Here is a 24,790-nt window from a genome sequence, read left to right as displayed (position 1 = left end):
AGCACTGACTTAACTGATGTAAATATATGACAAATATTAACTACAGGTACAATCTTCACAGTATTTATAATAATTCGAAAAACATGAACCTTAACATGTACTTCAACCTCTGGGTTTCAGCTATAACCAAGTATTTATCCTTCCTAACTGTTCTTAACAACTGCTAGCTTTGGATGCCCTCAGGTGTTACTTAGTGGCACTGAAGCATCCATGGAGTAAGTATTCAGTATTTGATTTTGCTGTAGTTGGCAGCCAAACTGTCTTCTCTCAAGAAAAGTTTAAAAAAAAAAGGTTCACCGATGTTCACTGATATGTTTGTGCAAAGTAGGGCAGTGGGGGAACAGAACATGAGACTGTATGATGACATTAACCAGCGCTAACGAGGACAGGTGTCAGGGCGCTAATTACCCCAGAGGATTTATAAAAGACTTGGATCCAAAGATTCAGTGTGAAAATTGTGTCTCATTAGATGAATACATTCTACTCATCGTCTTTCAGTTATTTATTTCAGCATAACCTTGAGAAAATACTTAAATGAATATTGCATGATAATATGATTCTGATGTATTTGAAGTTGGTTTCCCAGGACATTTTTTATGTTCTGAAGTGAGTTCCTCAAATACAATTCTCTGATGAAGGAAAAATACTGCGTAAAGGTACATGGTAATTTACCCACATAAGAGAACAGAGAAAACATGGAATGAGGCCCCTGAGAATACCTCATTTAAACCAGCAACATTACAGTTCACGATCAATACACAATAGTATCCCAGTTCCACTTTTTCATAATGAAGATCCACTCAAAATGTATTCAAATTAATTAAATGGAACTTGTTTTCTGGTGCACCATGCAGCTTTTCTGGTATAGGGTCTGCCACCTGCTGGTCTCCATGGAGATGTTGCTTTGCCTAGAATGTTCGACAGTATGTAATCTATTTTCATAGAGAAAAACAGGTGACAATATCAAGCCAAGATACAGGTCATAACTATGGAGAGGAAACACCACTCACAATAACAATGCATCTATTTTGAAAGGCATTTGCAGGTATAAAACAACTGTAATTTAAATAAACGCAAGATAAATAAGATGTCATACTGTGGAAGATTCCAGGCAAGGCAATGACACTAATGCAAACATGAGCATTTGTGTAGTGTCCACAAATGCTCAGTTACCTAGTGCACCTTTAAGCTATGGACATATTTTAATCATTTTTTTCATGTTGCTATACAATAGTGACAGAGTTTTGGGGTGAAACAAAAACATCTATGAGTGCAGTGACAGAGCTGTTGTGGTAGACGTCTCTATTTCTCCTCAGTAATTGTGTTGTGAAGTGTCTGTATTTCCCCCACCTCCCCTGAATTTGACAACCCACACAGTGCCAGTCTGTCTGCGGCGCTCTCATTCACACTTCTCCTGCTCTCCTCTCTGGTCTTATGTCCGCCTCTTACTTGCCTGCCTGCCGCCCCCCTCCCAGCTTTCCCCTCCTACCGCTTGGACTGCAGCAGCCTCTCCTCTGCCTCTTGTCTTTCTCCCAGCAGCCTCTGCAGGTGAAGGATCTCCCTCCGGTGAGAAGCCACACTCCCCTCGGCAGCCCTCTCCAGCACGGCCAGCCTGCTCGACGCTTGCCTGCGGTACACCTGCGTGCACACACACACACACACAGGGATGTCATGCCGAGTGTGGCAATGAGCGAGGTGGATTTACATGAAGGACAGCGCGGTGCACAGATCTGGAGAGAAGGAGGAGGAGGGAGAGGGGGGCTCGCAGCCGCTGGGACAAGGTAAGCAATAGCGCACTAAAGATAGGCTACAACACAATCATGGAAACCACCAGTTACACCACTGGGTCACATTCAAGTATCCACTTTACTACTCATACAAGTGTGTACATGCATGTGTATCAGTCCATAACAGGGGGTTGGAGTGTTAAGGAGAGGTATCATAACATGAGCAGAAGACACTTGAAGCTATTGTGAAGCCAGATGTCGTGTCAGTGTGTGCAGCAGTTATTTGTTTGCAATGGAGCTAAAACCAGTGAGTAAGAATTTGCAGTTTGAGTTGTTTTGACTCCTCTGCCCTACAAAAGTAGGTTGCATTGTACCTGAATTGATCTAGTTCTATTTCATTTTAGTAAGTGTACACAGCTACAAAAATGTAACATCAAGTCATAGAATAAATGTAAGAAAGAAATGGGAATTATGTGTAGCCACAGAAGGATTTTTAGTTATGTATTAAATAAACAACTCTATGTTCAATTAGTGTTATGCTAAGATGCCAGGTTGACATGCATCATTGGTGCATCATAACAAAATCAAACATCTGTCCTATAGTGATTTGGACTGTGTGGAACCATGGTGCAACACTCCAATAACAAATGGAAAATAGAAGCCAATTTGTCCCCTGGAGTCTGAAGGGGTGTGCCGGCTGCTGCTTTATGACATTTCCAAGACACATGATTAGGTCTTGTTAAGCTGCACAGTGGCTAACAGATGTGGCTAGTTCTCTCACAGTCTGTCAAGAAGCTCAAAATAGCCCAATTAAGTCAAGAGGTTTCAGAGAGAACTGTGTTAAGTTGTTAAGCAAAAAACAATAGTAATGAAATTATTAAAAAAAATACATTCTGCATTTTGTTACATTTTACATTGTTTGAGTACTACTTTGGCAAGGCATGCAATATGCAAAATAAGGATAAAGAAATCAATGTTTGCTTGACTAAGTGAGCGATGGGGCTGCACATCCTGACATGTACTATGCTAGTGTGCAGCTTAATTAGAACACATAGACGACATAAAAGAGTAACAGCTCAGGTCTTCTGGGTACACCTGCTAAATTAATGTTCCACAATAATGTCTTTGCGCCTTCAATAAAACAAATGGCATTACGTGTTTAAAAGCTACAAAAGAATCAAAAGATTGTTTGTGTGCTTGTTCCACCTGTGGCGACTCCAGTGCACGCTTCTGTCTCAGTGCGTTTTATGTTGCTGCATAGGTCATTTTTAGCGAGCTGTTAGGGCTGACGTAAAACCAAAAAGGTTAGCTATTTTTTTATTGCTTTACAGTCTGCAAAATGGCTCTTTGAATCTCTATTATGGAACAATTATGGATCATTATCCCACCGAGGAAATGGCACAGATGACAATGCATTGAAGAAGCCCTGACCACAGCGAGTTTTCTGTGCCATTACTCTCATTAACTGAAACCTGTCTATGCATACAACCAGCCCCAGTGGATGCAGCCACCTCCTCAACTAAAACACTAATTAGTAGTTGTCCTGTTAATGAATGGGGCTAGTAGGCCTGTCATGAGTCACAATTCCTTGTCTTCAAAGGTTGGCCTGAATTTCCATCAACCCCCAGGGAGGCAGCGGGACACCAGCGCTGGGCAGCTGAAGCGTTGACATTTCCTTCCCACCATATTCAGAGCTGAGGGAAGCCAAACCAATAGAGCCCACTGCAGCCTTGAACCACATGTCACATGACCTTCTCCTAGAGAAAAACAATATAATACTATTCAGGTGGAACAGTCAGAATTATGGGTAACACTTAATATACTTAATCAAGCCTTTACTTTACTTTACTTTTACTTTATTATATTTAAAGGACAATGTACAGTTACATTAAAAGATGGCTGCACCAGATTTAGCATAATGCTACTTTCCATCTGTAGTGTGAATAAAGCGTGAACACTCTTTATTAAGAAGATAGATATAAGACAATGGCCACCAGCAATCTGACCACAACTGAAGAAGCGGTCTTAAATGAGCAGCAAAACATCTTCACTCCTACAACTTTTTGTTTAGTTGACAGATTTTACTTTTGCCTTTACTTAATTAAAAATGATATTACTTAACTAATCCCCTAACTTTTATCCCTTAATTAAGAAGTTACTAAGCCTGAACTGTTCTTAATAAACTATGTTTATTATGAATCGTGCCTTTGTTCATGCTAAATATTGGCTAATTAAGGTGTAGTTATTATAAAGTGGTATTGCATTATGAAATCATAGAACGTAATTTGTCTACTTCAGTGGTAAATTCTCTATCATCTATTCATGTATTTTTCTTCCTTTACTGAATCACATCCTTGCCAAAAGAAAGTTTTTCACCTACACTGATGATAATTTTAACCTAATCAGTGAACAACTCTCGCTAATCAACCTAATCAACATTGACCTAACCATAACCTCTTTCATTTGAGCTAATTTTACATATCTTTTGTATTCCAATTTGCTACAGTGATATTCTAGGTTAGTTTCCATATAAGCTGGCAGCATCATATAGTCCAATATACCATGGTCTCTCTGTTGTCTAAAACTGTCATATTATATTTTCCATATGTCAACCATTGCTCTCTGATACACTGTCTGTAAGCTCCATGCAACTGCTGCTGGCTACTCCTGCAATACCAACGCCCTATGTCATTTCCGATGTTGAAATCTCCAGTGCTGCACATTTCATCTGCTGCTAAGTTGGAATACAAGCGTCGTTTTTAATACTATAATCAACAGAGAAGCGCATTTGTGTACAAGCAAGACGTCCCTGCTGAGTATGTGCAATATTTCATTTGTACTTCTCAATCATTTTGTCTTTATTTCTGTAGTTATTCTTCAAAACCTCAAAATAGACACACAGCTTTGTTTCCAGTGTCTTAATGCATACACAAAAGAGTAAATTACCCCCAGCTATAACTCCATTCCAACGGCTCTACCAAGTTTCTCTCTGTAAACAGATTAACCTTTTCGGCTGAAATTGGCTGTCTTACGCCATTAGCAAAACAAAAGCCAGGCGAGGTAATGAGGCAGCGTCACAGGGCAGGCAGACTGTGACCTGGCTCTTTCCACCCAGCTAATATAATTCACCAGTGTCAGGGAATGTTTTCAAGGATTTGTTAATTAGATGCATGCAGCACTTTGCAGATTTTTCCGTATAATTGGCCTGCATCGGAACATATAATAAGGCCAGGATTTAGGAAATGACCCCTTTTCTAAACAAAACATTTTCAGAACTTATAACAAATATGAAAGTTCTCCCAAAATGCTCATTAAAATAATATTGTCAACTTTTTCAAACCATTTCACTTTTTTACCAACAGCATCTTATTAAAGTAGACCTATTATTTAAAAACATGTAGCTTTTTAGAGGTTTTAACCATGTTATAACTATTTTCCCTTTTCATTTAGTGAGTGATTTGCAGCTATAGGAGGCGCAGACAGCATGCAGCGCTTTGTTATGATGATGTTTACAGCGGCATTATATATTGTGAATTAAAATGTCTAAAATAAAACATAATGACTGAAACATCTGTCTCTTGGCCAGATGGCTTCATCTCAACTAAGAGACACACTTTGAAGCACAAAGCCTCCATCTCACAATAAAATATACAATCAAAATAATGATATTCTTATTCAGCCATGGGTAATTTAAAAGTCAAATCCACATTGGAAATCCTCAGTTGTGTTCAAAGTGATGTTTTTGTGGATGTTTTGCACAACATCCAAACATTTAATAGTAAAACACACCATTGCTGTTCTATTACATTATCTCCCTTTTAATTGTGCACGACACTAAGAGCGCCTAAGGTGGAATCAAATATGCATTTATTAGTGTCACAACTATCACACTCTACATGCATACATTTTAATATCAATGTGTATTTATGCCGGGCTTGATCACCTTTAAAGTGGGTTCAAAGCAATTCCCGATAGAGGCACTCACATATTAAAATGGATTTTCTATTTGGGAGCTTTCAGATGAGTGACACATTAAAGTAGGTCAGCATATCTTCCACAGTATAATTTATATGAACTCTAAAGTGGCAGGTGAGCTTGACTGTTATAAAAGACCAAATCAGATTGATTACAGCATTCAATATAAATAATAATAATAAATCAACAGACACAACAATTAAGAGTATTTTACAAGTGACAATAAGAGAAACAATTCTTCCCTTCTTTTTTAAAAATAAGATGTAGTCATCCCATTATTATGTTTTATGTTTTTCATGATAAAATTAAATAAAAAATGAAAATAAAATGTCTACTGTATTTAGCATCATTCCTTATTTAAGTTAAAAGTATCAGATTAGTATACTAAGGTATCAAACCAAGTAAAAAGCTTTTCAAATGTGTTATATTGGACTTTGCCACAAATGTTAGTCACAATTTCCAACACAGAAAATGTAGAGTAATTAATTTAAATGAAAGAATGAAAGAAAAGAAAAACATACAAAATTTAAGACTTTTGGTAAGAATAGCAAGCACAGTTGAACTGGCTCCTGTTTACCTGAAGAGTAGAAATTACCTTAAGGTGAACTCTAAGCAAAGCTGTTTTTTTCTCTTCAAGAAAAGATTGTGCTAGCCTTCAACCCAGTCTGCCATATTAGTCTGAAAAGAAATGAGCTGTAGTGTGTTTGAAGTAACAATAGGACACGGACAGATATTTCATTTCACAGTTTGCTCAGTGTAAGGTCTGTGTCAATAAATATTTTGGGAGAGAAACACAAGGCCACCCCATGTTTACCACTTTGTAATGCCTCATATTTAAAAGTATTAATGGCAACAATGACCTTGAACTTAGTCACGCAGTAACTACTCTTTTAACGGCCTTAATAACTTGGCCTTCTTAACCCCGTAAAGATGCTCTATGTAGATTTTGGAGGGTCCACCATCTGCTGTCTCCAAGGAAATGTTTTTGTTTTTGCTTTGAATGCGCCACACTATGCTATTAAACTTAACTATCTCCATGGATACAAGCAGGTGACATAGCCAAGTTGTCGGTCACATCTGTAAAGCGAGAGACCCTGCTCACAGTAAGAAGGATTTTTGCACAATAAAAACTCCAACATTCCAGCCAAGGCAATAACATCTCCACAGAAACAAGCAGATGGCAGGCCCTCCACCAGAAAAGTTACATAGTGCACCTTTAAGATGTAGGTATTACAAAAGCAGAGTATCGAGACTTGTTTTTTCTGCAGTTCATATCTTAAATGTAAATTATATCTTGTTTTTTTTTGTTTTTTTACAGTATCCCCATTTAGTTTTGTTTTAGTTCAGTCTTAGTCTAGGTTGATTAAAAGGGCATCTGGTTTAGTCTTTGACGGTCTAGATCTGACATGTACTGTACTACTCTTTGCTTAGTCAAATTTCAGTCAGTTTAGTTGAAACGTCTTGAAAAATGTCTTGATAAGAGGGAGGTTTAAAAAAACAACTCTTGCAGACCAGTCAACCCCAACTCTGACGCCTAGTACTGTCAGTGTGGAACGTTTTCACTGATATTAGTTTGTTACCACTTCTACTTTACTTTTCAGTTATAACTTTTTTTAAGTATTTCTAAGATTTCTAAGCACTCCTTAAAGAGCACATATAATGCATTCTTGTGGCTGTAACCTTGGGATACATATTTCACATTACCTTACTTAAAATAATGTCTACATTTGGAAAAAACACTTGACAAACTATTGTTTCCAATGAGGCATTTAGGCCAAACAACTCCTTCTGCTCTCAGCAATGACAAATTAAGCCCTTGGACAATGTGAATGTTATGCTAATAGAGCCATACATTCATTGTGAACAAACTTTGAACACTGGATCAGTCCGGTGATGGTTTATGGACTTAAAAACAGTGCAGGAGACATCCAGGTTTTTACCTATAACGTAACAGTCAATGCAAAATGCAAGTGGAAGACTTTTGAGTGATCAGAGAGAATAACTTTGGATTAAGAGATTAATAAAACAGCATGAATGAAGCAAAAATACATTTCTAGGTATGTATTTGATGAATATGTAGCATGGTTAAAAGACTGAAAAGTATATTTTTGCATAAAATGCCCTTGATGTTTTAAGTTTTTGAAATAGATGAATTTGTGTCCAGCCCCAAGTTGTGTTTTCTTTCCCGCTGGTTGGTTATTAATTTGAAATTTGTAGCAGTGCGATTGTTGTTGTTGCAATTTCAGCCTTGAATGCTTTCACTTTGTCTGAATTCCTCACAGTGATGCACAACAACATGACAAACAACTTTTCACTTCTCAAGATCAAATACAATATCAAATCACAATTGAAAGTATATGCAGACAATACACTGATTTAAGAAGACACAAACGGGGGTGCGAAATACCAAGTGTTTAAGCTTGACAAGTGGAATTTTTGCATCTCCTCGTCAAAAAGGTCAACAATCTAACACACAATGTAGTGTTTACATAGTAAGTGAGTGGATCAATAACATTATTCAGAGGCGCATCTGTAAGTGGACATTTTGACAGCAGAGGTCAGACCTATAGCTAACAAGGGATCAAAGAGCAGAAAACCTCAGGGCAAGAATATAATAATAGTTAACATGTGAATCTCTTACCTTTTCACATGTCTGTCATATTAGTCACATGCACAGAATTCATACAACTGGATACGTCATCTATTTGTTTGTGAATATGATAGACAATTGTGGCTAATTAATTTTAGTACAGAACACTATATAGCATTATTATTATTATTATTATTATTATTATTATTATTATTATTATTGCTATTGCGCATTGCATGTAGTATATAGTTTTGTATATTTATGAAAATGGTCATCCCTGGGTTTTGGTTATGGCTTTTGGGCTGAATATTGAACAGATTTGTGCTGCTAACTATAAGGAGAAACTGTGCTTATGCTGGGCAAGATCCCAAGAATACTCAACCATGCATTGATGACATCTAAAACCACTTCAGGCATGTTTTTGATAAGGGAAAAATGTTATAACAGGGAAGAAAAAGCCAAAAAGTTGATTTTGCAACACCCCCTCATGAATATTTTCACGCAAGCTACCCGTGTCTAAAGTCTCCATGGTCTCCAAGTCTCCATATTCCACAGTATGGCATTAGCAAGTTCCTAGTTTGTGAACTGTGGCAATACAGTACAGACTATGGCAATAAAAGTCTTCTGATTCTGATTCTGATTCTGATTAACCCTATCTATTTTGTAGTACAGATGTTTTTAATGCTCAAAACTACATTGAAAATATTTGTGCTTACTGTGACTTGGTGTGTGACTGCTTGTCACACACCAGCAATATAAAGATATAAAAGTCATAATGTGAAAAATTCTAGGCAAACCACTAACATCTCCAAAGAGCCAGCCAAATACCAGGTAAGGTTCTCCACAATTTCCTAAATTTTGCTCAAAAGCACTACTCTTGTAGTCACAGCTGCCCTGAGGTAGACTGATGGAATCGAGGCTGCCATTCGGTGCCATCGGACCCTCCAACCACCACCAGTCACTCATGTACACACTACTGTCATACTAGGCAAGGTGGGCAAAGTGTCTTGCCTAAGGACACAATGACAGAACAGAGAGAAAATAGATCCATTAGCTGTTTCAAGTGCAGGTATCGTCTCCTCTTTGTTGTTCCCGTCACATTTTGGATGAGCAGTTGATTTTTGGGATACCCACTGACCATTTTTAAAGAATACCCTTGATTAATGAGGCTTAATACACTGCCATGAGCCTATATATTTTGGAATGACTATAACCTAAGGCAAGTTCAACCCATAAGAGAGGAACTTTTTATGATATTTGGGTTGTCACATATTGTAGCACTAGTGAGAGGTCAACATATTTCCGCGGATGTATGAAGAAAATTGACAGTTGTGTTATTATGGCTGTCAAGGCAGAGGCGCTGAATTTGCTGTGGAGCCTTGGTTGTGTTTTTATCTTGGTGATCAAAGTGGTACAAGACTATTAGAGGGCATTGCTTTTTGATCAAAGTTCTTTTTCCTTTAAAATGCCAGACATTCTACAGCAGGGTTGCGGTAGAGTAATTCAGTGTGACGCCATATTGATTTTGCTCATGTGGAACGTGTTTAGTCTAGCCTCCAAAGCTACAGCCATAAAAGTGAAATTGTTATGATACAGTCAATTCAAATTACAAAAGAATAGAATACTTTTTTACAATACAATGTCTATTTTTACGCCTAACCTGTCAGTGCTGTCTGTAGGTGTGTGGAGGAAAAATACCACACACCTATATATATCATATTCACAATTCATATACCTACAACTGACACCATACAATTGCTTGATAATGTTACTGATAATCACATCACATCTAAGCTACTAAAAGAGTGCATAATTTAGTGAGGCCAGTGGATCCATTTTGCTATATTAAGTATAGTAAAGTACTTGGCTATGACTAATAACTATAACTCATAACACTTTCAGTTCTTTGTAATATTTTTTCTTACAAAAAGCCCATTCTTTCAAATCAAATTCAAATCACTGTTGCTTTTGATGCACTTCATATGCCCTGCAATCAATTTTGAACCATGAGTGAAGAACATGATTTATTTATAACTGTTAGCTCTTTCTAGTTGTGTTGAAGCAATTGTAGTCCAAGTCAGGCACTTGCTTCATCTTCTCATCCAACAGCATGCCTAAACAGACAAAATGGAGCATCTGTTCGATTGTTACTTTATGGTAACAATCAAACAAGCTAATATATTTGCAATTTTGTGATGGAATACAATAAACTGCAAAAGCTTTTTCAAATAGCTGGAGTTTTAACTATCAAAATGTTTAAATGCTTAAAAATAAAACAGAGCATGTATGATGCTGAGTATTTAAAGAGGGGGTATTATGCAAAATCTATTGTACCTTTCCACCATGTTATAACGTTCCCTCATCAAAAACACGCGTGAAGTTTTAGATGTCATCCATGCATGTTTCCGTTATTTAGCAATCTCTCCCAGGCCCTATTCGAACCCTCCTTGCAGTTAGCGGTACGATTCTGTCCGACGCTCAGCCCACAAGCACACGTCATCCATGCTCCCATATAACAACTCTCCATGAATATATAAAAGTATCAGCTAAAATGTACGCAACAACATCAAACCTGATGTGATGTGCAGCAGTTACATAAGCAGGATGCATGCTGATTGTGTTGTGATTGCGTTCTGAAGGGGCAGTGACTTATATCTTACTTTAAAAAACTTTAAATAAAAAAAAAATAATTAAACAAATCCAAATTCAAACTTTGTAGAAAATCCAACTCTCATCCAAGAAAGTAAATAGCTCAGAATCCACCCCCCTGTCTTTTCTGTGTCACTCTGTATTTGATATCAACGATAGCATGTAGTTGTTGGTTTTGTTCTGTTTACTAAAGTTCTAGTATATGCCCCGAGCCACGTTTTCATCCTTTGATCAAATACATGGGCTATGACTGCGCAGAATATCTAAAGCAAGGCCAGAATGTATGGACTACATTTGAAAGGGACGAACAAAGACAGAAACATACATCTGAATATTCAAAGATAGAGATGTCTGCGCTTAATAAATCTGTATTCCCTCATTTCACTGAAGGACACTTGAAAACCAGAGCTCATTCCCATCATTAAAGCAACCAGCTCGCCTTGCGGTCTCAAGTGTCACAGATAGACTGCTGCGATCTGCCAAGAGGGATCCTTGATAGTGCTTAAAAGACACCCACAAGCACTTACAAGAAAGCAGAAGGGGGAAAGTAACTATTTTCTATCTATAAATATAGTGACATGGTGTACTTTCTTTGATTTGGTCAGAAGCTTAGATGAATGAAGATGAAAAACAAGATTATGAGGCAGCAACTACAGACGTTGTGGCAACCTGGGACACAAATATTGTACTGGCACAGAAGAGTTTTGGCTTGTTGAGGTGGCACTCATTGTCTCATCAAGGTAACGAACGATATTTTGTTTTGGTGATAATGTCAGATCATGATCGAGTATTTATCAATGCATTTCTATGCTCAAACATAGAAAACACTCCTTTCACTCCTCCTATCAGTCAACCTCCTTCAGGCTCCGAGTGATAGGTGGAAATAACTAATCATAGTGTGAACCCTCAGAAAAAACAGATGACCTAAGTTACCACAAGGCTGTATGCTATGGCAAAAATAAGAATACAATTTTTTTCCTCATACAAATTAATCTCAATGTGATACTTTTTTTCCTTCTAAAAAAGGCTTTCAGTTTTGATTTCATGAACATAAAAATAACTTTTAATCAGTGCCAATATCTAGTTTATTCCTGCAAAGTCTGAACTCCAAAACACATGCTTTTATTCAGTTCAGTTCAGGACAAATAGTTGTAGGAGTGAAGACATTTCGCTGCTCACCCAAGCCGCTTCTTCAGTTCAGTTCAGGGGGAGCAAATAACATGTGAGTAACGCGGTTCGTAGAATGACTAAAAATCAAATGATTAATGTAATAAGATGTCATTTATCTATTTTTGCCAAAATTGTGGTTAGGTATGATTTTATTATCAATAACTACAAAGTTTTAGTGCCAATTCTAAATTACTAGACGTCCATGAATGTCTCATAGGCCTCAGTTCACATCTATTTGGTTCTTTGACCTGCATGTAGACTGGGACAGGAGTGTTCTGACAGGTTTTGAGCCGCTTTGAATTTGGTTGTTTAGCGCACTCAGAGTTCTCTGTGTATGTGAACATAGAGACTGACAGAGGATTGGTAGACCTCTCGATGAAATAGATCAAAGCTGATCATTGAAGAATCTTGGAACTCGTCTAAAATTTAATTAATAGCCCAACACTACCTTATAGCAATATAGGAGCAATATAAAGATATAAAGTGTATGAATCGTGATAAAATACAAACTGTTATCTGGTTTCAAGAAAATGGTGATAACATTTTTTTGGGCATATCACCCCTACTTTTAAAAATGTTTTGGTATAGATTCTAGAGTAAGCGATAAAGTTTTATACCAAATTAAAGTAAAACAATTTTGGTGAGTACAAATCTTGTGTTCACATTTCTCACAACATTCATTAATCAACAACAACAACACAAATGAAACAAATTCACTTTAGAGACCAAGCAGAAGGCATTTACTCTACTACTTTCCAATAACCCATTGTTTATCCACTCTATGCACCATTACTGTGATCAATGACCCAAGTCAAAACACATGAGATCAGTGCACTGTAGGCATGCAGTCCATGATGTGCCTATAGATTTCCACATACGTCACTAAAACATACTAAGCTATCACATCTCAGTGTGAACAGTGGGGTGTAACCTTCATGCTTCTTGTGAATAATGAATCTTATAAATCTGTAATCGATTCGAAAGGTTAATAACCATTTCCTTGCATTCTAAGCACGGTCATAATAAATATTTAGAAGACAACCTAATAACCTAGCAAATTAGCCTTTACTGTGTCTTGTTTTAGCTGTAAAACTGTAAACTGTATTAGTTTAAGCTTAGAAAATCGAATGAGCAGGTCCAAAGGGAAATGTAAAGAGCTTACAACCACAAGGCGGTAAAACAAAACATTGCACGATAAGCATTTTGAGTCAACATGATCATACAAGCTAACAGTGGGCAATTGAGAATTGTTAGACAATAGAAAATGAATAGATGTACTCACGAAGCTTAATTTATCTACAAAAGTGATGACAGAGAAATATGTCAGGGGTCAAAGGTCGCACACATCTAATATTACTTATAACATGGTACCGCTAATTAAATAGCTAAGTTATGAGAGATGTACCCCATCACAGACCACTGAGCAAATGCGCCAAGCACAGGTCAATACAACATTATGGAAACTGTGTGATTGATGAATGTTCTGACACTAAAAAAAAACAGACTAAGCTACAGATAGTTCATTACAAGATTTTACTGAAAAAGTCATTGCTATGTGCACAAATATGTCATAAAATAGAGGGGTTTAACTTATAGAACCCCTCTATTTCATGAGATATTATATCTAGAATCACATTTAGAACATGTATTGTTGTTTGTGGAAGAAATTATGATACTTAAAAAATTGCAGCCTGCAGTGATTTGTTAATTGTGTCCAGTTAAGTAGCAATTTCAGTTTGTTTAATCTTGAAACCCTAGCCTAGAGGTAATACCTTGGTCCATAGCTAGTAAGTAGCTTAGAAATCCCCAAATGCATAATTGAGACCAGTGAACAATCATCAAAGCCTCGACCTCACTCTATATTTTAAGTATTAACTGTGCTGTAATGAAATTGAAATGCTGTACGGTCAATTGAAATTCACTCCACTCTAATGAATGTTTCATATTAAGACTTTCATATAGGCATAGAAGTTTCAAAAGAAATTGTCTTCAGATTTGGGGAAAAGCCAGAGGTTGGGATTGATGTAGTGGGTGCTACTTCTTTCTGACAATTCTTCAAAAAGTGCTTTCAAGCAGCTGCCTGGTGGTTGAAATATTTATATCAGTGTAGTTATAGAGGCCTTGTGGGATTTCAGCAAAGAAACATTCACCTTTTCAATCTATATTTCATGGTCATAAATGAATGAGGGAATGAAGGGTTTCTTTTATAGAGCACCAAGAAAGCCTTGTTCCAGGGGCTAAATAAAACAATTACATTAAATTGGGCATGCTGCCTGTATGTTATTACTATTATGTGTGAATGATAAGACTGCCAATCATTTCAGGTGGCATAGCAAGTTGGATAATATTTAGTGCTGATAACAATGTATCCAAGGTATGGCTTTAGACAATATCTTTTCACATTTGCACATGTCCCTTTAAAGAAATTCTGTCATAAAAAACAAAAACAAAAAAAGGCAATGTTCCTCCTAGCATTGATTTTGGTTTATCTGCTCACAGGATACTGGCTGAATTCTAATTGTTACCACTGTTGGTGCAAAAAAGAAATCACAAAAGTCAGTTGAAAGGGACTGGTTAATGCTATATGTATTATATGTATGTATATGTATTGAGCTATGGAGATTTTTTTTAAAGTGCATGACAGGTTTTCATGTTTTTCTAATTATTACTTGGTTTGTGATAGTACCCATCAAATAAATCAATTACCGGTATGTGTCAGTCTGCAGTAAAAATTTGAAAAGAAAAGTACAAAAAGTAAACAGTGACAGTAAGTTCTAAACTATTCTAAAATAGAATATCTCCATCTATGTCATCAAAATTACATCCAAAATGCAGGTACAAGGCCAGTGGGCAGGACGGTGTTTCAGCAGAGCATTTAAAATTTGCAAGTGTGAGGTTAGCACCACTGCTTTCCATCTGTCTCACGGGTTTCCTTATTCATGGATTTTTACCTGAGTGTTTGTTAACTGTACTGCTAGTCCCTGTCATTAAAGATAAGACTGGAAAAGTTGGCAGCTCTAACAATTACAGACCTATAGCTCTGGCCAGTATAGTCTCAAAAATGATTGAATTAATCTTGCTTGACAGGATCTCCCACTGTATTAAATCCACAGACAATCAGTTTGGGTTTAAGGCTCTGCTGGGCACAGACATGTGTATATATGCTCTAAAAGAGATTATTGACAAATACAGGAGGCAGAACTCATCAGTTTTTATGTGTTTTTTAGATGCATCCAAGGCATTTGACAGAGTGAATCACCAAAAATTATTTATGAAGTTGATACAGAAAGGTGTACCCAAATATATTGTGCGTATTTTAATTTATTGGTATGGACAGCAGACAGTGCAGATTAAGTGGGGAAACAGGGTCTCTGCCCCATTTAGAGTCACCAATGGGGTTAGACAAGGAGGAATCTTGTCCCCAGTTCTGTTCAACTTGTATTTAGATGAACTGTCTACAAAGCTCAAAAGATGTAAAACTGGATGTGTGGCTGGGAATTTTGTCCTTAATCATTTAATGTATGCAGACGACTTGGTTGTGTTTAGTCCGAGCACCGCTGGGTTACAGCAGCTACTCAACATCTGTTCAGCTTATGGTGTGGAGTATGACATCAAGTATAACGCAACTAAGAGCATGATCATGATTTGCAGGACTAAAGAGGATAAACACATGCGTTATCCTGATTTTTGCCTGTCTAATGTTGTATTGAATGTTACAGCTAAAATTAAATATCTTGGGCATATCATCACTGCGGACATGGCAGATGATGATGATATCTATAGACAATGCAGGATGTTGTATGCACAAGCTAATACTCTTCTGTTCAAGTTCGGTTCATGCTCTGATGATGTAAAGTTAATGTTATTTAAATCATATTGCACACCACTATACACTGCCCACCTCTGGACTCAGTACAAAAAAGCCAGTCTACAGAGGCTGCAGGTGGCTTATAATGACGCGTTGCGGGTGCTCTTGAGGAGGCCACGATGGACCAGTGCGACTGAATTGTTTGTCACCGCACGAGTGAATACATTGCAAGCTGTACTGAGAACTTTAATGTACAGGTTTATCTGCAGACTGAACAAGTCAGAAAATGAAATTCTACTGTCACTCACAAGCATAAGATGCAGTGCAATTCGCTACCAGTCCAGAATGTGGAGACATTGGTATGGTTGTCTTTTTAAAACATAGATGTTTATTGTTTTGTATTGTTACTGTCTGTCTGTTTTTTGAATGGACCACGAGTCCGAAATAAAGATGAATTGAATTGAATATAATTATGCTCAAAGAACCTTTTTTTTTATGTTTAAACATCAATTAATAACAACATAAAGGTGTGATTATGTATTTTTAACCTTCGGTAACTTAAGAGTTTTGGCCCTTGCTACTAGGTAGGTAACAGTTATGGAATTAGTGCCCACGTCTAACCAGGAAGTAATATTCGAAAACCTCACAAAAAAGTATTGTCTTAAATGTAATGATGTTAACTGTACCAGTAGTGTAACCTATATGCACTTTAAGATATAAGAGAAGCATTAACTCCTCAGCATCTAATGTAACACAATGCAAATGGTTTGGTTATGGTTTGCTTGCTCTCAGTGTTTTTAGTTGATAACGCTTTATTCCACTGCTCACGATGTTGCTCTAAGTAAACATGACAACAACAGTGAGATGAGACGAGGTAGCCTTTTCATCTTCAGGCTCAGGATAAGAGAAGTTTATGGATGAATGGAAACAGCTGTTTGATGTGAATGTGACTGACATCTTAATGCAGTCTACCAGGGGATCAAAACAGTCAGAGCACATTAGCCTACGAACTAATTAGGTGCTGTATACACACCAGTCTAAAGGGGGTGTTTTATGCATTCAAAGAAGTCTCATTCTTTCCGTTATTTACTATGCCGATCTCATTCACGACAGTAAGCCAGATATACTGTCATACTGTTACAAAATTGAGCCACTATGCCACACAGGTCTTTCCAAAAATACTCCACAAAAAGGAAGGAGCGGCTGCCCTTTCTCTACCCCAAAGATCAATACTATTTCAGGCGCTCTCTGTGCCATAGAGATCCCTGGGAGGACACCCTAATCCAGCCCCCCCCTCCCACACACATGCATTATTAATTACCACCAGGAACAGCGCAGAGAGCCAGCCAGAGCCCTGACCTTTCAAAGTGGGCAAACACTCCACAAATACAAATCACTTTATGTTGCACTTTGAGAACACCTTCTAAATACCAATTCCTTGGCTCCTCCTGTGACCTGTATTCCTTTCTTTCCACAGAACATGACTTGAAGATGAGCTGTCCTCCGGGGGAATCTGAAGAGAAAGAGTCTCCATCGTCTGAGGAATTGGAGTGTAAGATCTGTTACCAGCGCTACAATGTTCACAACCGCAAGCCTAAGATCTTGGACTGCCTGCACCGCGTGTGTGGCCGCTGTCTCATTAAAATCCTGGACAATGCTGACGCGGCAGGCTCGGTCCCCTGCCCATTTTGTCGCCACCAGACCGAAGTCACAGAGTATGAGGTGTCAGCGCTTCCAGACGACTCGAACATCATGTCCCATTTGGCATGTAGGGATAAATCCACCAGCTCAGATCTCAACAGGGAAGTAGTCCTGACTCCAAAAAGCTTCTCCTCCTCCAGTCCTTCTCAAGAGTCATCTAACTGTCTGGTCATCACAATTATGGAGGTGCCCAGAAACTCCAGATCTCCAAGTCGCAATGGAAGCTCTGATGTTTACGCCGAACAAAGTCTGGACTCGCTTTCAATTGGGTCTAATGGGACAGCTGAACAGGACGCATTGTCAAAGTTGTGTAATCATGTACCACGTATACTTGTCTGGCTGCTGGGGTTCTTATATTTTGGGTCGTTGCCATTAGGGATCTATTTATTGGTGATTCAGAGAGTAACACTGGGCATTGTGTGTGTGAGCCTGGTGCCCTCGAGCCTTACTGTATGTCTAGTTTATGGCTTTTGTCAGTGTCTATGTCAAGGCATGTGTGATTGCTCCACTAGAAGTCAATAATAATCACTGAAGTAATCAAATCCAGGTGTTGTTAGTGATGGGACTTCCTGTAGACAATGTTTAGTTTGGCCGACCGGACTGAACCAACAAATCCCATATATACTCTTTAAAATGTTGTGATAGCCCATATGACACTGTGGTCGCATTTTAAAAGTAGTTTTTTCTTACTAATTGGATTATAACTGCAGTTAAGATGACATAAACCTGATCCAAGAAATACAATTTAGATTTTTATGTGTATGTATGTTTGTTGTGTTTTTGTGTTGACATAATACAAATCCATGAAATTGTGATAATCTATGTGCAATTTACGTCTGTACCTCTTTAGGGTTAAATGAGTCATTTTTATCCAAGGGACTTTATATATTCAAATGTTCAGCCTAACTTGTGTAATACATCTGTCTTTTTTAAGCGTGCACATGTTATCTGAAGAGCATTCTCCACATTGGAACAAATAACTGGTTGATAATGTGAGCGGTAAATTGCTGCCCACAAAAGTGCCAAAGTGCTCTGTTCGCCTCAAATACACAGTTTGGCTTGTTAAAAGTCAAGATGGCGACATTTAGTTGTCAAAACAGATATTTACACCAGCTAAAAACAGTAATAATCATCGCGATTTCTGCAGCTGCACAACTGTGACCAATCATTCCTAAAATACAGTAATTAATTTATACAAAGTGTAGCAATAAGTGTTCTGACTCAGCAAGAGGCAATCCATAATAAAGCATAGGCCATTCTAAACCTCATCTGTATGTTTAACAAAAGCAAAGTCCAATGTTAACTGTGTTGCTGTGTATTTTTTGAAACTGTTCATTGAATGAGAAATGGTGACATGCTTTGTGCTCTAAATGTTGAATAGAGACTTTGTTATGTGAAATGACCACAGACGTTTTAAGTTGATGTAATTTACTTTACTTATGTCTCTGTTAAATTTCTATATGGCCTCACGGTTGTAGCTCTGAGCTTTATGGGATATACTTGCCCGCGAATGCTACTGGACACTGAAATAAATATGTTATTTTCCATACATTTTCTATACATTTATTTATTTCAAACATGTTATTTACTGAATATATTTTACAAGTAAAGCAGGGAAGTCATGGCGACAGTGAGAAAGAAAAGGTTTTTAATGTGCATTATGTTCATTGTGCTTTTATGTGTTAACACAATACAATATCATGATTTTTATTTTTAGGGTTAAATATGTTTCTTTTTTTTAAATAGCTAAAGTATTTCTCACCTGCAAGCTTAAACTGGGAAAACAAATACTTTGAACTTAGAAAACAATTTTTTTCTTTCTTGCCGCTCAAACTTGTTGCTAATAGAAAAGAAATGGGATTATATTCATTTGCACGGTCCTGGTAGAACCACTTAGGTAAGATAGATGCCTGCATATAAGGATAAAGTGAGAAATGAATTCTGTGACACCGTACCATTAATACATTAATACCTCAATGAACATTGCTGTAATGAATTTACGAGACTCCTTTGTATGAGAACAACGGAGAAAACAGGATGACAGACAATGGCTGTGAGTCAGACTGAAGGACCCATTTTATTTTATGCTTGAGCAAACAGAGCTTTTCAGGCGAGCATCTGTCCTCTTGGCTTCAGTGTCCACTAGTGTTTCTATTTCTGAGCAGGGCTTAGCACAACTGCACAAGTTGCTAGCAATATGTGAATGCTACCTTACAGCACATACTTGGATAGAGTCTTGTTTTTTTACTGTTTTGCATTTATGAATAAAAGGGACAGTGATCCATCCAACCCACATAAAACAAGTACCATATAATAACAAAACCTTGCCATAGTGAGATATATATGAAGTAGAAAAAGCATAGGGGTGAATGACACTTGATGATGATGATGCTAAGTGGCTACCATCATAACTGACTTAAATAATGATTATATGTTGCAAGCCGGTTGTCCTCAGATCTTAGAGTGACATTTTATGTGTTCTAATTGTCAAGTTGTAAAAAAGTGTAAAAAGTAATAACAAAGTGGGGAAATTACCTAAACATAGTCGTTACATTTATAGTTTATATAAATCAATGCAAGTACATTCTGGCTTTTGCTTGGCTTATCATAATTTTATCATAAAAGCTTATGACAGCACATTTATAACTGCAAAGGCCAAACCAGGTTCACAGACAGCGGGTGGTTTTGGATAATCCAACCTCCAAGGAAAACAGGAATGCATCGATAGCATCTTATATAGTGTCATATAGACTTTCAAAATGCTTCTGTTTTGATGGAACAGGCTAATTATAGGGTTGCAGTGACTTTGAGCAACCGCAGGGTTACAAGTGACAATGACAAAACACCCACCCACTCATAACAGTCACCTAAAACTACATGAAGATCACATAAAAAGAATATTTCTAGGGAGGATTTTTATTTGAAGAAAAGTATCTGAAATCTCAACTCCCTATCATGTGTGGAGAAGGGTGAAAATAGTATTATATATACAATATAATACAAAGAATGGAGTTACAGGATACTTTTCATAAGCTGTCAAAAGACTAATTGCCTTGAATTCTGATCCACCAGTTCCTTGATTATTATCTTCAGTAAAAAACATTTTAAACTGTACGCTAAGGAATCTATGAATAGGTTCATAGAATGAAGAGAAAATTCCTACCCTGTTTCTTGTTCTTCACAGTATTGTTGAATGTCAATTCAAACATTATTAAGAAAACATTTCCTTGACACCTTCCTTGAAATTGTGTTATTGTAATAATAAAGTGCAGAATAGGTTGTGTTCACGTGATATCACAATATCTTAAATTTCCTATAGTTGAGCTGGAGGTCAGGTCAAAATCTGTGGTGGAAAATAGTAGTTTATCTGTTTTGTTTTGTTTTTTGTTTGTTTGTTTGTTTGTTTTTCTTCTCTTTTTACAATCACTCCATAGTGCCATTATTCAACCCTAATGATGTGATTGTTTAAGCCAAGAGATGAACTCTTTTCCCTCCAAGCACAGAAAAGTTTGCTTTATAAATCCCCTGCCATGGATGTGATTTCCATCTTACGGACTTATTAATATCATGTGATGGTGGGCGCCCTTGAACACATGTTGACTAGCACACTAAGGCCATGTGCAAGAAAAGTAAAGAAACAAGTCCTGCCAATATTATCTTTTATGAGAGAAAAAAGTAAATAATGATTTGTTGAAAGTTGGCCGGAATATATGACGGAGCTGGGCCACCATACAGTGGACATGCAGAGGAGACACACATAGGAGGCAGGGGGTGCAAGGGAGGATTTCTGCCTTTTATTGTAGAATTACTTGGATCAGTGTATTCTTCAGTTGCTCTTTTTTCAGATATATTTCCTATCGTTCCTTGGTTTAGATACATTTACTGAGGGCATGAAAGTGAAAGCCGCGTCATGTGAAAAATGTCCAAATTGTCTTAAACGTGGCTCAGTAATTAAACTATTTGACTTGAAAACTTGGGGGGGATTTGATTAGGGGATTTGGATTTTTTGTAACTTGGCACTTTTTTTTTTTTATTTCACCTTTATAGCTACTCAGATCACATTAGGCCATCCATTCTAAGTGTAAGCCATTATAAGGAAACTCTCTTTCTATCTCTTTATTTGCCAAAGATGCAAACATATCCAATAACTATATATGATAATTCCACATATTTGATAATCCCCTCTAGACATCATAAAATGCAGTCACTTTTTCTTTTTTTTTTTACAAAGCTAAACTTGACACATAACTGCTCCTGGTGTCCTCCCCAGCTCCAGACAATGAGCAGTGGCATTTATTTTCAGGGTGGTGCAGTTCCTCTGTTTGTCCACATGTGTCTTCTCACAGTAAAGGTTATTATAGCGCTCATATAGTACAGTAAAATAAGTTACATGATAGACAATGTTCTTGAAATGAATGATGTCTATATTGTGCCAGAGGTAAAATAAAGAAATATGAAAAAGTTGGCTTGGTGATTTATAGATTCAACATATCAAACCAATGTTCCCTGTGGCTATAGCATTTTAATAAATTGTTGAAAAAATAGTTGTACATAGTATAGCTGTAAATACAAATATGAAAATATGTAAGTTCATAATTTTCAAAAGTACTTTGACATTACTTACTCGATGAAAACTACCGTTATTCAAACATTGATAGCAATAATGTTGAGACTTTATTTCTTTCTTTGGGCATATATATGGTTACTGTTGCACATTTTCTTTTCGGTGGGGTTATAAAATGATCAAAAATAAGCAAAAACTGGCAGGCTAGAGGCTGCTTTTCTGAATAGGGCAAGCAGTGAAAGATTTCATTGTGGAGTTTGTGCAGCTATTCCCAAACTAATAATGATAAGGTTCAACATTAGTGGATATTTCAAAAACATTCAATCTCCCAAAGAGTTACATAAGCCGCTGTCCTGCAAATGAAATGATCACATTCTCATATTCTCGAATGTGAACACAACCTATTCTCTCATTAAGCACCAATAAGTACATTTATAATTAACTAATTATCTTGAGTTTCTAAACCCTGTGCCATTTGTATTTTCAAATGTAATTGCCTCTATTTAATAAGATTATATAATATTTACATGCACTTGCAAAATTAAGTATTCATCCTGTCCAGGTGTTTGACAAAAATACACACACCTTACTCATAAATAATGCATTTACATCTGTGACTTAGCTCACGCATATTCGCTTACATTTCATAGGACCACGCATGAGGCATTTTTGCATGCAACTGGTCTTGAAATGCCCCTGATTCACAAGTTGGGTTTAATTTAGTGGTTTTGCTTGGCTCATTTGATCTGTTCATATTCATAAAGTACTTATTAATGGATTATTTTGTGTATACCCTTGTTCTCCAAATACTATAATATATATAGCATATTCCTATTCATTATGGGTGTTGTAGTCATGAGCGATTATCTTAAAAAGCATTTTATTGACATTAATAGGTGTTACTATCAGATCAGGTTATGTTATGGGGGTATTTTCTATTCAATGGAATTTAAGAAGATTATAATTATTATTTTCTATTCTAGATAATGATTAACCGGAATCCAAGTTTGAAAGGTTGAAAGGTACTCGGCTTTCCTGCCAATAAGCATTATGCAAACAATATGCCCTGGGAGATTGTGAGGAATCTATTCCTTCGTTTTGTTGAATGGTGTGATCACCAGCAACAAAAGTCACATTGGCAAGCACACAAGCATACCTTTTTCTCTCTGGCCTGTTGCTATAGAGACACTGATACAATTGTGACAAATATTGGAAGTGTTGTTTTTTTTTCCTCTTATAGTGGCTTGAATGACATAAGCAACTGGCGAGGTGGATGGCATGCAGGGTAGCACATCCACGACAAGGTAATAATGCTTTCACTGAAACTAGAAAGGCCCATTGAAATCAGCTGCCATCCACATTAACCACTGAATGACAGTAAATGTACAAACGTTGCCATAGTGACTACAAGTTGTTATTTCTGGGTATGATTTCTGGGATGATTATGATCAGAACCAATTCATCTGAAAATTCATCTTAAAAAGGTGAGCAATAACTTGAGGAACAAGGAAGATGATTTATGGATTTTGGAGTGATATTTCCTCAGACTTGTTTGCTGTCTTCCAGTTGTCAAGTCAGAAAAAAAGGAAAATCACTGCCTTAAGAACTCAACAACAAAGCAAGTACAGACTCGTGTGTGGGTATGGGGCCTTTAGAGGCAATGGCGGATTGAATGCATAAGGATATACATGCATGAATCATTCAAAATCCTTCAAGTGTGTTAGTGAGAATGCATAATAGCTCTAATTTCAACAAAGACAGATTTCTGCTGAATAGGTCAGGTCAGAGAAGCATTTTTAACACAAGTAATTTATTCTGAATTGATTATAGATCTTACCTTGACCTGCTCTTGTAGCTTTCCGAGGCGAACAGTGCCATTCAAAAGATTGCAGATAAATCCTTGCTTTTCCTGCTCAAGAACTGATGCCTGGTGTGACAGAAGAGCGAAGATAGGAGTTACGGATGTGGAAACAAACACAGAAGGAGGTAACAAAACAAGCATGCAGCTGGATTATGGAGGTGAGAAGGTTTTATGAGGTGTAAAACAAAAGCACAAACCATATTTTTAACTTGACTTCCTACTTGGATGGGCAGCAGATGTGATATTTATAGGTAATTTTGTACTGTAAATCATAGCATAAGCAAGGATCAAAGCTGACCTAATTTGTAAATTTGACATTTGTATTGACTCTTTGCAGTGACATCATGGTGGGGGGTGGGATGTTTGGCTGTTACCATGGTGAAACAATGGAAACAGACAAACGAATTTCAAGTCTGAAAACTGGAGAAAAAAATACAAAATTGATTTAAACAATACATTTTGAGTTTGAGTTTGACTTTCAACAAAAAAGGTGAGAATAGCTCACTAAAAACTGTTGGTTAATGATAGTTAGCTTGTGAATGTAATTTTATTTGTAAGAGTCTTGCTTTTTTATTGTGCTTGTACATATAAATGAGCACCTGCATTTTGGATGGAATTTGAGATACAGATATAAAGACCGCTTAAGAAAGTTTAATCTTTTAAATAAATGTGTAGATGACTCAACTGATAAACAATTGCTTAATGATTCACCACTGTGTCATTTGGAAAGTCATAAAATAGTGCT

The 24,790-nt window shown here is 37.0% G+C and overlaps 2 protein-coding genes across 4 annotated transcripts in view; one reads left to right on the top strand and one right to left on the bottom strand.

The window, feature by feature from the left end:
- cep89 (centrosomal protein 89) overlaps positions 1-24,790 on the bottom strand; it is a 46,502-nt gene that overhangs the window by 6,495 nt on the left and 15,217 nt on the right. For all 3 annotated transcript variants that reach the window (XM_055232522.1, XM_055232523.1, XM_055232524.1), the window contains exons 16-17: positions 24,022-24,111; positions 1,490-1,638 (exon numbers count right to left, since the gene is read on the bottom strand). In XM_055232522.1, coding sequence (XP_055088497.1) covers positions 1,490-1,638; positions 24,022-24,111 — 239 coding nt within the window. The remainder of the gene's footprint in view (positions 1-1,489; positions 1,639-24,021; positions 24,112-24,790) is intronic.
- zgc:165481 (uncharacterized protein LOC100073327 homolog) lies at positions 1,372-19,010 on the top strand. The gene is made up of 2 exons (XM_033991765.2): positions 1,372-1,781; positions 17,397-19,010. The coding sequence occupies exons 1-2, from the start codon at positions 1,706-1,708 to the stop codon at positions 18,140-18,142; spliced, it is 822 nt and encodes a 273-aa protein (XP_033847656.2). The 5' UTR covers positions 1,372-1,705; the 3' UTR covers positions 18,143-19,010.

Source organism: Periophthalmus magnuspinnatus, chromosome 3 (genome assembly GCF_009829125.3).
Source record: "Periophthalmus magnuspinnatus isolate fPerMag1 chromosome 3, fPerMag1.2.pri, whole genome shotgun sequence".
Classification (NCBI taxonomy): Eukaryota; Metazoa; Chordata; class Actinopteri; order Gobiiformes; family Gobiidae; genus Periophthalmus; species Periophthalmus magnuspinnatus.
Note: the sequence above shows the minus strand (reverse complement) of the source record. Positions and strands in the feature narration are given on the sequence as shown.

Bases quoted from the DNA above. Each gene is read 5' to 3' on its own strand.
- zgc:165481 (XM_033991765.2), top strand. From the start codon at position 1,706: ATGAAGGACAGCGCGGTGCACAGATCTGGAGAGAAGGAGGAGGAGGGA. The intron at 1,782-17,396 runs GTAAGCAATAGC...TTCTTTCCACAG, and splicing joins CTCGCAGCCGCTGGGACAAG to AACATGACTTGAAGATGAGC.